Source organism: Gobius niger, assembly GCF_951799975.1.
Source record: "Gobius niger genome assembly, chromosome: 18".
Classification (NCBI taxonomy): domain Eukaryota; kingdom Metazoa; phylum Chordata; class Actinopteri; order Gobiiformes; family Gobiidae; genus Gobius; species Gobius niger.
This window is the reverse complement of record NC_136869.1, coordinates 29,367,402-29,382,076: the sequence shown is the minus strand read 5'-3', so window position 1 is coordinate 29,382,076 and position 14,675 is coordinate 29,367,402. Positions and strand designations below refer to the sequence as shown.

Below are 14,675 nucleotides of genomic sequence, written 5' to 3'. Positions count from 1 at the left end.
ATATATATATATATATATATATATATATATATATATATATATATATATATATATGTATATATATAAATTATATATAATTTAAAAAAGGTTGAATATAGGCATATTTCAATAGTTTAATCAATGTTGAATCCATGTTTAAAAAACGTTTGAATTTCTGAATCTATTCAACTCCTAATCAATGTTATTTGCATGACATTGATTCCATGTCAGAAAGATCAAAAATCAAAGTTGTTTTCAACATCTATCATATCGAGCGCTTTCAATCGCAGTTCAACGTCATTTTTCAACATCTATTCAATCACAGGTCATAGCACTATTTCAATGTTGAAACAATGTCCTTTTGCTATCTGGGACCATCCTTTCTTGCCAAGCCACACTTCCCTCTGCGGAGTTAAATTATTGGCAAAACACATCCCTCAGACCCAAAGCATCCTGAGACGCCCTGTTTCCAGCCATATTCCTGACTCCTTGCATCCTCCTTGGTTGCTCATCATGTAGTCTCTAATTGTCACATGGAGTGAGGAGATAATTGTGGAGAATACAGGCTGCCACTACCACGTTGTCCACTTTGTCAGGATGGAGATTAATTCCCCTGTAAAAAATCCTCCATCTTGAGGCCAAAATACCAAAGGCACTTTCCACCACCATTCTAGCTCTTGAGAGTCTGTAGTTGAAGATCCTCTTCTCCTTTGTGAGATTCTGTTGAGCATAGGGTCTCATCAGATAGGTTCTGAGAGGAAAGGCTGCATCCCCCACAATGACAAAAGGGATGTTTCCCAGGTGAGCTGCTCCAGGTAATGGGGCATCTGCTCTCCACTACGCTGCCGTGTGCTGGGCCCCGGGCAGCACAGAGCGGGACAAGAACAGACTGAACAAGCTGGTCAGGAGGGCCAGCTCCGTCCTGGACTCTGTGGAGGAGGTGAGGGACAGGAGGGTGTTAGCCAAGCTCACCTCCATCATGGACAACACCTCCCACCCACTGCACGGGACTGTAGAAGAGCTGAGCAGCTCTCTCAGTGGCAGACTGAGACACCCTCAGTGCAGGACGGAGCGCTACTGCAAAGCCTTCATCCCCACTGCTGTCAGACTGTGCAATAAGACTGTGAAGTAACGCCGACTGTAACAAGTGAATTTCTCCTTTGTGAGATCAATAAAGGTTCATCTTATCTTATCTTATCTGATGGCACTTGTAATGTTTGTTGCTCCATGCCCCTCCCCAGAGCTGATCTTGCATAGACGCCCCCATCACTTGTCCTCCCATAGTCTCCCACTTGAACGACCCGAAATCTGTATTGCGCATCTACAAGAGCCATGAGAACCACAGAGGAGGTCTTCTTGTAATTGAAGAAAAGACTTCCAGACCTAGGTGGTGCATGGATGGTGACGTACTTTCCATCTATAGCCCCCAGGCAGTTTGGAAAATTCCATCTTTCCCAGAAGTCCAGGGAAATCTCTCTCCAGGTGTCCTCTGTAGGCTTTGGTAAGAACTCTGGAAGCATTATGAGTAGGGAGTCACCAGAGGCCACAAATCTGAGAAGGAAACACAAACAGTAACATTTAAACTTTCAGCTGTGTTGTTTAGTATGTTTTAATTTTTTTTTATTTTATATTTTGACTGTTTTTCTTTTCTTTTTTTTAGTGGAACTATGCAAATCACGTTGGAAGACCCTGAGAGATGCCTTTGTAAGGCATAGAAAAAAATATGATCCAAGTGGATCAAAAGGAGGATGTGTCACAAAAACAAATAAATAAAAGATCCGCACAACTTAGTCGCTCCAAAGCTTATTTAATGCTCACCAGGTAGTGACGTTTCGGGCCTTAGCCCTTCTTCAGACAATAAAAATCAGCTCTGACACACCTGTATATATGCACACAGCTTAATTGTAGGGGTCATGTGTCCTTGTCACATGACACATGTCACATGATATGAGTTTCACAAAGAGACATGACATACAGTGTTGCCACGCACAGAGAACCAAACTAAACAGGTTCTTGTGCAGGACAGTAGAGACAGATGAGTGTAGGCTTACTTTAACATGGCGAGTGACAACCACAGGATTATTTGTAAAAAACGTATGTATATACGCACCAGTATATGTGCAAAATATTACGAAATATACATTTCATATTTACATATATACATATATTTACATTTACTAATATTTACATCAGAGTTACCCCGGGGTAGAGAGAAGCTGAACATGAACACTGTTGATACCTTGTTAGAACGAAAAAAACAGACTGGAGTCAGAGAAAAGGTCTGAGATCAAATTCTTCATTCATGCCTTTGGGACTCATGGTGTCCAATGTGTATATCCAATAGGCCTCCCTTTTTAATAGTTGATTGTTTATGTCACCGCCTCTGTTCGGAAGTTTCACATGTTCTATGCCCACATACCTGAGTGTGCTGATATTGTGTTGTGCTTCGGCAAAGTGTGTCGCTACAGGGCTCCTAGAATCATTGTTACGAATGTTCGATCGGTGTCCCGTGATTCTTGTTTTGAGGGGTCTTGCGGTCTTGCCAATGTAGGCAAGCCCGCACGGACACTTGAGCATGTAGATGACGTTGTAGGTGTTGCAGGTGATAACTCCTTTTATTGATTGACTGCGGAATTCTTCCGCAGTCAATTATTGGTTTTCATGTTCTTTATTGATTGACTGCGGAATTCTTCCGCAGTCAATTATTGGTTTTCATGTTCTTTATTATTATTCCTCTTCCATCTTTTTCCCGATTTTCTAGAGCTTTCAGCACCTTCATGCTTTGTGCAATTTATGCAAGTTATGCATCAAAATGTTCCGCATGTTGAGGAGAAGGGTGCTATTACTTTTGGGACTTCTGCAACTTACGGTTTTTCCGCAATCGGCCAAAATGTCGGAGATTTTTCCCATTGACTTATAATGGGGCTGCCGCAAATCCATGCTTTTCTGCACTTTTTTCTGCATTTTATGCAATTTCTGCACTTTGTGCATGTTCAGCTTCTGCAACTTGTGGGTTTTGAGAAAAAATTGGCCTTCTGCAGTTTTCCAGTTTTTTTATACGGGAGTTTGAAATTTTTGCATTGGTGTGTATGGGGGAATCCAGCCAATGGGGAGACTCCAGGACTTTCAGCCATTTGTGCTTCTGCCAATCAAGCACTGAGGCCATTTCAACAGTTTGACCAGTTTATGGAATATAAAAGTTTATGCAACATTAATTATTTATGCAAATTAACCACTTTATGCATTTTAAAGCGTTTATGCAACTTAAAAGTTTATGCCATTTAGGATTTATGAATTTTAAAGAGTTTATGCAATTTACGTAATTTATGCAAATTAACCCATTCATGCATTTTACCACTTTATGCAGTTTATACAGTTTATACAACATGACATTTTATGCATTTTACCAGTTTATGCAAATCAGTTTATGCAAATTAAGCAATTTATGCAATTTGAACAGTTTATGCAATTTCTGCATTCGCTTCCCGCAATTCCGCAGTCAATCGCAATGGCGCAGCCATTGCATTTCTAGTTATTATTCCTCTTCCATCTTTTTCCTGATTTTCTAGAGCTTTCAGCACCTTCATGCTTTGTGCAATTTATGCAAGTTATGCATCAAAACGTTCCGCATGTTGAGGAAAAGGTGCTATTACTTTTGGGACTTCTGCAACTTACGTTTTTTCTGCAATCGGCCAAAATGTCGGAGATTTTTCCCATTGACTTATAATGGGGCTGCCGCAAATCCATGCTTTTCTGCACTTTTTTCTGCATTTTATGCAATTTCTGCACTTTGTGCATGTTCAGCTTCTGCAACTTGTGGGTTTTGAGAAAAAATCGTCCTTCTGCAGTTTTCCAGTTTTTTTATACGGGAGTTTGACATTTTTGCATTAGTGTGTATGGGGGAATCCAGCCAATGGGGAGACTCCAGGCCTTTCAGCCATTTGTGCAGCTTCTGCCAATCAAGCACTGAGGCCATTTCAACAGTTTGACCAGTTTATGGAATTTAAAAAGTTTATGCGATATTAACAATTTATGCAAAGTAACCACTTTATGGGATTTAACCAGTTTATGCATTTTAAAGCGTTTATGCAACTTAAGAGTTTATGCCATTTAGGATTTATGAATGTTAAAGCATTCATGCAATTTACACAATTTATGCAAATTAACCCATTCATGCATTTTACCACTTTATGCAGTTTATACAGTTTATGCAACATGACATTTTATGCATTTTACCAGTTTATGCAAATTTGATTATGCAATTTGAAGAGTTTATGCAATTTCTGCATTCGCTTCCCGCATTTCCGCAGTCAATCGCAATGGCGCAGCCATTGCATTTCTAGTTTTGTATGTTCTGCCGGTTCTTGGATGAATGAAAGTCTTAGTCTTTAGTGTAAAGTTACATTGGGTGCAATGTCCGCACCTGTAGTTGCCATGAGGGATGTCTTGTAGAAAATGAGTCTGAGTGAGGGGAGGCAAATCTGCCCTCACAAGCATATTGTTCAGGTTGGGCGGTCTTTTAAAAACAACTCGAGGCGAGAGGGCAAAGTCTTTCAAGTTTGGGTCCGATCTGATGATGTGCCAATGTTTGTTGATAACGTTTGTAAAGTCTTTAGCAAGAGGAGAGTATTGTAGGACACAATTCAATCTGGATTCTGTTTTTTTCGTGTTGGTACGTTCGAGGCATTCCTTCTGGGAGACTGTGTTGAAACGATTTTAAGCTGCTGAGATCCATTCACTTTTATAGTGTCTTTGTTGAAAGCGCTTACTTAAGTCCTCGGCTTGTATCTGATAGTGTACGGACAATGGTAGGCTTCTTTTTAGAGGTACAGGATGGAAAGAGTCACCGTGTAAGATAGAGTTTCTGTCGGTGCTTTTTCTGTACAAGTTTGAAGCAAGTTTGTTTGAGTCTTTGTAGATGAGAATGTCTAAGAAGTTCATTTTACATTCATCATATTCCATTGTGAACTTAAGGTTATAGTCATTAGTGTTCATAAACTTGTGAAAGTCTTTCAGTCGTTCCGCAGTGCCTCTCCAAACAAAGAAAATGTCATCAATGTACCGTTTCCAGTTATGTATGTTCAGTAGGTATGGATTGCAGGCTTGATTGAAGATGAACTCTTGTTCGAGATGTCCGACGTAGAGGGATGCAAAGCTCGGGGCCATTTTGGAGCCCATACTCGTACCCGAGATCTGCAGATAGAAGTTGGATTCAAATAAAAAAGGAGGATCAAAAGGAGGATCTCAGAAGGTTTGGAAGTACATGGACATTATGTCCTTTCTGTTGCCATTTATACAAACAAGAAGGTAATTTGAAATTTAGATTTTGAACAACATACTTGTATATTTCTATACATATATAATAAAGTTATTACATAGATGTAGAGATGAGAGAATAATGCTAACTTCAAAACATTCTATGTGTGGTTTGTTTTATATATCATTTATTCTTGCATCCTTGAGTCTTTTTCTTTATCCTAAACAGTTCTACATCTAACCTAAGCAACACCCAGGAGCCGGAGCAGGATGAGGATGAGCACCCCACACCACCGGGGGAGGCAGAGGACTTATCTCCTAGCAGTCACCTGTCATCTGCATCACGCACACCTGCACCCACACCATCAACATCCACTGATGTCTCCAGAGCTGCCACGCCGCAGTCTCGTTCTGGTCCTGCTGCTGCTACGACAATAACTACTACTGCAACCACTACTACCCAGGGAAAGAAGAGTCAAAAGCGACCCCAGCAGGCCAATTCAACTCTAGGAGAACATCTTCTGTCCATTCTAGAAGAGCCTGTACAAAAAACTGCCCCGCCAGAAACAGATTTGGATGAATCATATTACTTTGCCATGAGCCTTGTACCAATTCTTAATCAAATGGAAAGACAAACCAGAAGAGAAGCAAAATTGGCCGTTCTCCATTGTCTAGGAAGTTTTGAAGATAGAAGACAGACTGTCCCTCAACAATCTCCTAGGGCGTCCTCGTCTCTCGCCTCACGTCCCATCCACGTTCAATCAAGCCCTTTCCTGTCACACTCCCAACAAAGGCAATCATACATGCAAATGCTGTCTGATCAGAGATGGGAGCAAAGTGGCGCTACTGAGCACAATACCTTTCAGGATTTGTAAAACATAAAAAAAATATATAGATATCATTTCTGTGTACTCATGCATGTGTTATGTTTCAGTTTGACAGAAGTACCTTTTGAAATGGATGTCATTAAAAAAAAAGTTTATTCTTTACATTGCAATAAACATGTTCCTGTTTGCTTGTGTGTATTCCTGCTTACCTCAAAGCAACAGCAAGTCTTTGTTTTGGCTCAATTGCAGCCCTGTAGTTGGTGCTCTGCCTGTAGATTTCTGGTCCAATATAGGAGAGTAGGTGATCCATTTGCTCGGCACTCGTCCTAAAATATTGGTGGTGTCTTTGGCTGTCAAGCCTCAGCTCGGCCACAAGGTGGCAGAAGTCACCTTGCTGATGACGCTGCTGGTTTATTGGATGTACCATAGTCGCCTGGTCTGTTGTCTCTCCTGTCTCCTCACTTCTTCTACCAAAAGAAGAAAGGCCAAGGTGCGCCTTCTACTCGGTGCTGTTTCTATAAATAAATGCACAAGCTAAGCAAAGTAAGCTGAAAAAAAAAAAAAAAATGCAAATCTTCATGAATTAGCGGAGCTCGATGTACGACTAGCAAAATCCATCCATTTTCTTCCGCTTTATCCGGGGCCGGGTCGCGGGGGCAGCAGTCTCAGCAGAGATGCCCAAACTTCCCGGTCCACACACACCTCCTCCAGCTGTTCTGGGGGGACCCCGAGGCGACACCAGGCCAGCTCGGAGACATAGTCCCACCACCGTGTCCTGGGTCTTCCACGAGGCCTTGTCCCACGACTAGCAAAACGTATGATAAATCATGAGAAATGTTATTACACACCCATTTTATAGGCAAAATGATCCCAAGTGATTTGGGGAAGAGCAGAGACACACACGCGTAGCTTTAGCTGCTCTGACGCCGTATGTGTAAATTTGCGCTTTCGAAAATGCGCACGTGTCACGCGCCGCGTACGTCACATCCAGTAATAGCTCCTGGTGTAAATTCGGCGTTACTCGTAGCTTTGTAGAAGCAGGACAGAGCTCTGGTGGGAATCAGTGTGAGAAAAGTGAGCTAGAAAAGATGCTGTGAGACGGCTGCAAAACGAGCAGTTTACTGCCTGCAGCATTTGAGGTATAAATTCAGTGTAACACTCCTTGTCAAATAAGAAAAACAAGCTGATCCAAAGAAACTGTGAAAACACTGGTTGTTCCGTCCAAAAACGAAATATTAAGCATAGATTCATAAACTTCAGTTTATTTTCTGCTGCTGATGATATTACTGACTATCTGAAATTACTTGAAATAACGGAAAAAAACAAACAACAACAGCTAATTGGACAAATGAGAGCAAAACAGTCCAATTAAGTCATGAAAAGAATTGTGCAAAAACATTTTATTTTTGGCTTAAAACAATGACGTTGCTAAACTAATATTAGCAAGCATTATGCATTAAATTTGACTTGCTGCTATAAACCCTGTAGCATAAGACAGAAAACAAAACAAAAAAAGATGAAAACCGTCAAAACAGGTCCAATTTAGATTAGGTGAGGTGAAGTCTCGAAATGTAGCAAAGCAAAAACAACAAAATGCCACATTAGCAAATCAAATATTTATTGTTGAAACATATGTTTGTAAGTGTGAAGTAGCCAACCTTGTCAGCATCATCCTTTCATCAAATTGTTAAAAGTGCTTGTGTGTATGTGAAGAATGACAGCGGCGGTCACACATGCTGCTCCCTGAGGTGGTTCCTTGTGTTGGACTGGCTCCTATTCCCAGCGGCGAGAGGGCAGCTCAGCCTGGTACACACACTTCCCGTCCGTCTGCACGTAACTGACCGTCATGAGGTCCGGGCGGAGTTGGAAGTAGGCCATGCCCCCTTTGGTCTGATTGACAGGGCTGGAGAAGAGCTGCCATTCCTGAGGCACGCTGTTCCGGTGGGAGGAGTCCACGTCATTGATCGCCCCATTGCCGCTGACCACGTACGCAACGCCGGCCCCGTCCCGGATGAACTGCAACATACAGGCGCATTACCAGCAGCTTAACAGTCCCACCCACCTCCACACCAGCTACGGGAGTCAACGGAATAAGCATATATTTAAAAATACCAAATACTTGAAAATGAAGCATTTTACAGAAGGGGGTCCAGAGTAGCTGATTGAGTGATTATGGGCGACCTGAGAAGTTTGGGAACCCCTGCTTTAGGGAACATATTGAATATGCACGATTAGTGAAACTAAATAGATGGAAATTGGTAAATAGTTAAATTTGAGACATATTTATATATTTTATGTGTTCATCTACAAGTACTGTCCCTATGAATAAAATAAATTAGCATATGTTGTATATGTTGTATATGTTGTATATGCTGTATATGCTGTATATGCAGCATGGCAGCCATAGTCAGTCAGTGACATTTGTATAATGACAATAAAATTCTTCATTCATTCATTTAATCCATATGGTACCTGTAGGTTGTGGTCGTGTCCGCTAACATAGGCACTGACCCTGTACTTCTCTAGTAGAGGTCTGAGCCTGTCCAGAAGGCAGGAGGTGGGGCCGTGGTGCCCAATGGACCACACCGGGTAGTGCCCAGCCACCAGCACATACTTCGCCCTGGCAAAGAACAATCAGTAAAAAAGTTTCCAAAACATAAACTTACCACATACTCACAGATTTACTGTTTTCAATGATCGAAAGAAGGTAGTTGAAAAGTATAACCCTTTAATCACTCTTACAATCCCTCCCTCTCACCCTGGATGTCTGAATTAATTATCTGCAAATTTGGTTATACAGACTTAATAAGTAAGTCTACTGTTACTGTATACTGTCACTAACAGTCTGACCGTATACTGTATGTCACTGTAACAGTCTGACCGTATACTGTATGTCACCAACAGTCTGACCGTATACTGTATGTCACTGTAACAGTCTGACCGTATACTGTATGTCACCAACAGTCTGACCGTATACTGTATGTCACTAACAGTCTGACCGTATACTGTATGTCACTAACAGTCTGACCGTATACTGTATGTCACTGTAACAGTCTGACCGTATACTGTATGTCACTGTAACAGTCTGACCGTATACTGTATGTCACTAACAGTCTGACCGTATACTGTATGTCACTGTAACAGTCTGACCGTATACTGTATGTCAGTGTAACAGTCTGACCGTATACTGTATGTCACTGTAACAGTCTGACCGTATACTGTATGTCACTGTAACAGTCTGACCGTATACTGTATGTCACTGTAACAGTCTGACCGTATACTGTATGTCACTGTAACAGTCTGACCGTATACTGTATGTCACTGTAACAGTCTGACCGTATACTGTATGTCACTAACAGTCTGACCGTATACTGTATGTCACTAACAGTCTGACCGTATACTGTATGTCACTGTAACAGTCTGACCGTATACTATATGTCACTAACAGTCTGACCGTATACTGTATGTCACTAACAGTCTGACCGTATACTGTATGTCACTGTAACAGTCTGACCGTATACTGTATGTCACTGTAACAGTCTGACCGTATACTGTATGTCACTAACAGTCTGACCGTATACTGTATGTCACTAACAGTCTGACCGTATACTGTATGTCACTGTAACAGTCTGACCGTATACTGTATGTCACTGTAACAGTCTGACCGTATACTGTATGTCACTAACAGTCTGACCGTATACTGTATGTCACTGTAACAGTCTGACCGTATACTGTATGTCACTGTAACAGTCTGACCGTATACTGTATGTCACTAACAGTCTGACCGTATACTGTATGTCACTGTAACAGTCTGACCGTATACTGTATATGTATACTGTAATGTGTGCAGTTGCTACAGCCTCCTGTCAGTCTACCACAGGGGAAACTGAGGATGGAGTGAATGCAAAATGACCTCATGTAAAGTGCTTTGTGACCATGTCTGTGAAAGGCGCTATACAAGTAAAGCTACGTATGTCACACACATACACAGGTCACAACAGTCTAACCGTGCATATATTTAATTATTTATCTGTTTATTTATTTGACAGGGACATGGTACAAAACAAGCCTGTAGCTGATGCGCTGCAAAATGCGTGTATAGATAGTGCTAATTTTCACCTCCAGTCCCTGGTTGGGCCTATCTACACGACATTAAAATGTCACTTGAACATTCTGACCGTGTGTGCTGGAGGGTGGTCTGGATCCACTCCCAATGCTTCTGGGCTTCCTCATGGTTCTCTGGCCCCACAGGCTGCTCTTTGTCCCAGGTGTTCCCACAGAGTACCACAGTGTCCACCATCAGGACACACAAAGACACGTTAGACCCGGGGACAGGGAAGTGCAGCGAGTAGTACTGGCTCGGGTAGTTCCTGCAAACACAAGGAAGTTACAATAATGCTACAGTTTTTTTCTTTTGGTATTCATCAAAAGACGAGCCGGAGTCAGTAGGCAAAACTTTATTCCGATTAGTCGCGTTCACTAAACCAAAATGGAAGAGGTGGATGTATCTGAAGTCGTGTTTGAAGTATTTGGTGCCTGGTGCAGAAGACCCATTGATGCATTTAAAACACCGTCAATGGCAGAGGTGCTGGCTCATGTATTTGGTTTGTAGTAGTTTTGGTAGTACTTTGGCGTGACTTGGCACAATCATTAGAAAAGATGGATGTGTTTGGTGTAGTAGTTGAAGTAGTATTTGAAGTATCTGGCATGTGTACAGTACCATCGGTGAGAGACACTGGAGTACTGTATCTGTGCAGACACATTCCCTCGGTGATCATGGTTCCCAGACACCAAGTACCACGGTACATCCACCAGAGGGTGTTGATAGTAAACCGACTCGAATGTGTGCTGTGGAGCCACAAGGAAACATTTATGCAGGAGGATTTTGAAAGTAGATACAGATATAAATATAAATATACATATACATATAGCAGCTGACTAGCTCAACTGGTACGTCATCTGACTTGCACGCAGAGGGTCTGGGTTCAACTTCCCGCTGGGGAAATTAGCAATATACCACCTACCAGTGAGGGTCCTTAGGCAAGCACCTGCCTGCCTCATGCAATGATGAGACATTAGTTGTGTTTAACATGAAATGCGCCTCGCCTTGATTCCAGACGAGGGCGGAGAAAGGCGCCTCTAAGTCAGACACATCTCAGCCCTGAGAACAGAGAGGAGCCTCAGATCACGCAGCGACGCCCCATCACTACAGCAAAAAGAATAGACTCTCCTCTTACAGTTTAGGATTAGAATACTAAACTCATGCTTATTTAAATGTAGGCCATATGTTGAACACACTGGCACTTTCTGTCAGATATGAAGCCTGTGAAGCATTTCTGCAGATCAAAGTACATCTGGTGATGAGAAAAGAGGAGGCAGGAGCTGCGGAGCGTCAGGGCAACACGTTTCTGATCGAAACACAGCTCAGATCCAATCATGTTTACAGCACTTCATTTCCCATAATCCCTTTGGCCTTTGTAGTTCAGTCAGCCGAGTGAGGCGGAGAAAAGCAACTTCGCTCGCCAAGGCGGTGCCATCTTGGACACGAATCTGACCAGCATGCAGCGCTCGCCTTCAGCCGCCTGCAGCTCATCTTAAACACACCTAATGAAATGAATGACATACCGACCCAGACGCTACCTGGCCAAACGAGGGCTGAGCAAACTGATAAGAAGCACTCGTCCTAACCCATTCCTGTCGGTGAGGTAGGAAAAGGAGCCTGCATGCTTCCTTTAGCATAGGGACCTCTGGAGGTTCCTCACCAGAGTCCATTAGATGCCCATACCTGAAGCATTGGAAACAGTCAAACAAAGGCTCCAAGCTTTAGCTAGCCGCCATTTGGATTGCTGCTCTGACGAGGCAAAATGGATCAACTTTAAGTAATCAAAGTATGGCTTTCCCTTCCCGCTGCAGTAAAACTTTTCTCTTCATGAGCCGATTAAAGTGCATTTCTCGTGGCTTCGTGTCTATAAGCCTCACTGTATTTAACCCTGAGGGAAAGAAGTGACCACGGCGTAACATTAGGGAAGTGTGCACGTACGTCATTTCAAAGTATGTAGCTCGTTCCAAGAGTGTGGAGCATCAAATCTAAAGGCCTTTTTACCCAGGTCTGTTTGCCCTCTGGGCACAGAGAGCAGGAGGAGGTCCTGAGAGCAGGAGGAGGTCCTGAGAGCAGGAGAAGGTCCTGAGAGCAGGAGAAGGTCCTGAGAGCAGGAGGTCCTGAGAGCAGGAGGAGGTCCTGAGAGCAGGAGGAGGTCCTGAGAGCAGGAGGAGGTCCTGAGAGCAGGAGGAGGTCCTGAGAGCAGGAGGAGGTCCTGAGAGCAGGAGGAGGTCCTGAGAGCAGGAGGAGGACGCAGTGATGAGTCACCAATCTTATGTTTGTAATAAAGCTCCATGATATAAAAGGACTTGATTTTTCTGTTGGACCTTTACACATTGTGTCCTATTTGTCAGATGATTTTCAAACCATGTGGTTTGACAATCCAATATTCTGTAGTTTTTGCTTAGTACCGAGTGATTCACTGTGAGCTTTCGAGAGCTCAACAAAGAGGGCGGCACAATGTTGCTTTTTATCCATAGATTCATGATGTCATGTAGAACCTGTTGTAGTGCTATGCTGCTTTCCAAATCCTGATTGCAAAGGACTTAATACATCAGATGCAGTAAGGACCTCTTGTAGTGGGGCACTTACTGAAGATTCTAAAAACCTTTAGTAAGTGCCCAGTTATTGATCTGACGTGGCTGTTAAATGTTTCTGGAACATTGATCTAAACCAGTGGTTCCCAACATGAGCTTGGGATCATATTTGAGCAAATGAAAGGTTACAGAATGATTCCATGTTACTGAGAGCAGAGTGACTGACCTTGAAGCGGGGGTCCTCCACGTCTCGTACCCCGTTGAAGTAGAAATGGTCCCCCAGGCTGAGGATAAAGTCCAGTCCCGGGCCCTGGCTCAGCCGCTGCAGCTCTGCAGCCACAGCCGCCTGGTGCAGTGTGTGGTACGGGGGGAGGGGGAGGCCGCCCCAGTCTGCCAGCACTGCAAACCTCAGCTCTGAGAGATCACATCACACGCTAATATCAGCATATTCAAAAATGAATGAAGTGGCATAAAATATAAAAGAAAGCCAGTTTGGAACTTGTCTGTGCAGCTTTTAGTGTTTTTTCTGTTTATTTTATTCTCAGCATTCTACTTGCTCCAAGAAAAACCTGAATTGAAATGATTGTCAGTTAAGTGGTATGTGAGCAGTGATCCAACACGTCCACGCACTCTGACTCACTGGTGAACCTGCTCAGGCACTTCAGATAACACTGCATTTACTGCCGTTAGTGTCATGTGATCAGCCCTTCATAACCACACGGGGTCACGCTAAGGCAAGCAGCAACAGTCCTGTGTGTTCAGTTACCTGGTGGGTCAGCGTGTCCCAGAAAGCAGAGGCAAGTCAGGACCATGAGCAGACAGCACCTCCTCATGACGCCGAGCCTTCAGAGTACCCTGCTGTAGCTGTACTGAGAGTTGCGGCAGTAATAGTAGTCGCAGTAGTACGCAGTAGTACGCAGTGACAGAAGTCAGTGAGCTCTCAGCACAGGGGAAGGTGCAGGACTTGGGCACTTCCTCTTTCAGTCAGACGTCACTGGCTTCAGCTCTCAGCTCCTAAAGGCGCTGTGGCTCCAGGCAAGCTGTAGAAACATCTCAATAGCCAATGATGAGTGGAAACAGGACACTGCAGAGCTCAGGTTTGAGTGTCAGAGCAAAGGGAATGAATACTTGTGTACATGTGATTTGTTTATTCATATTTAAAAAAAAAAAAAAAATCACTTTACAATTGAAAATGCATTTTATTGTATGAATGTATGTCACTATGCTGTAAAAACAAAAAAATAGAAATTAGGAATTTTAGCAAGTTTTTTTAAACTTTTGAACAGTTTTTTCCCCACTGCAGTCAGACTATTGCACTATGTGGTATGTCCACACTTGGATCCACTGCTCTCACTATCACTGTATATTACTTTATCACTATCACTATATTTTACTTTATCACTATACATCACTTTTACACCTAGACAATATGCAAATCCAATCCCACTGTTCTTCTATGACATTTTTGTCGTCTTATATTTGACTTCTTTTAAATCTATTTTAACCTTTTTACAGGCAATGGCAATAAAAAAAGATTGATTCTGAAAACAGAAGAGTTGTAGCATGTCAAAATGTGGAAAATGGTTCCAGATGCACTGTATAACCATGACAGTACATTTGTGGAAATAAAAAGACCATCAGTCAGTTCTTTATTCAAACGATTCTTTTATTTTCAGTCTGATTAGAAGAGCACGATTTAAAAACTAAGACATGGTTCTATTGAGGAAGACTGTCATGTGGCCATTGCACTTCATACAATCCCTATTCCATACAATAAAATTACATACATGTAAAACAAGAGTATTTTACAGAATAGCTTTTAATTAAATGCCCCTTTAGGCCAAATATCAACATTTTACACATGTAGGCCAGTGTGGGTTTAACTATGTCGAGTTAAACGCAGGACAGATCTTTCTAAGAAACAAAGCAATGGTCATACATTTCAAACAAAACTTCATGATCAATATATAAAACGCT

At 42.5% G+C, this 14,675-nt stretch overlaps 1 protein-coding gene and 1 long non-coding RNA gene across 2 annotated transcripts; both read right to left on the bottom strand.

Annotated features, from left to right (window-relative positions):
• Positions 1-357: 357 nt before the first annotated feature.
• On the bottom strand, positions 358-1,243 carry LOC306977638. Its single transcript, XR_013793852.1, has 3 exons — positions 1,188-1,243; positions 412-816; positions 358-381 (listed from the first exon to the last, which is right to left on the bottom strand). It is a non-coding gene; the product is annotated as an uncharacterized lncRNA (long non-coding RNA).
• A 6,473-nt stretch (positions 1,244-7,716) lies between these two features.
• Positions 7,717-13,598, bottom strand: LOC306978154 (tartrate-resistant acid phosphatase type 5-like). Its single transcript, XM_079576645.1, has 6 exons — positions 13,465-13,598; positions 12,925-13,112; positions 10,783-10,910; positions 10,241-10,432; positions 8,535-8,682; positions 7,717-8,078 (listed from the first exon to the last, which is right to left on the bottom strand). Exons 1-6 carry the CDS (start codon positions 13,529-13,531, stop codon positions 7,836-7,838), a joined length of 966 nt encoding a protein of 321 aa, XP_079432771.1. The 5' UTR covers positions 13,532-13,598; the 3' UTR covers positions 7,717-7,835.
• Between the last annotated feature and the right edge of the window lie 1,077 nt (positions 13,599-14,675).

Bases quoted from the DNA above. Each gene is read 5' to 3' on its own strand.
- LOC306978154 (XM_079576645.1), bottom strand. From the start codon at position 13,531: ATGAGGAGGTGCTGTCTGCTCATGGTCCTGACTTGCCTCTGCTTTCTG. The intron at 13,113-13,464 runs GTAACTGAACAC...GTGATCTCTCAG, and splicing joins GGGACACGCTGACCCACCAG to AGCTGAGGTTTGCAGTGCTG. The intron at 8,683-10,240 runs GTCAGAATGTTC...GTTCTTTGCCAG, and splicing joins ACCACCCTCCAGCACACACG to GGCGAAGTATGTGCTGGTGG.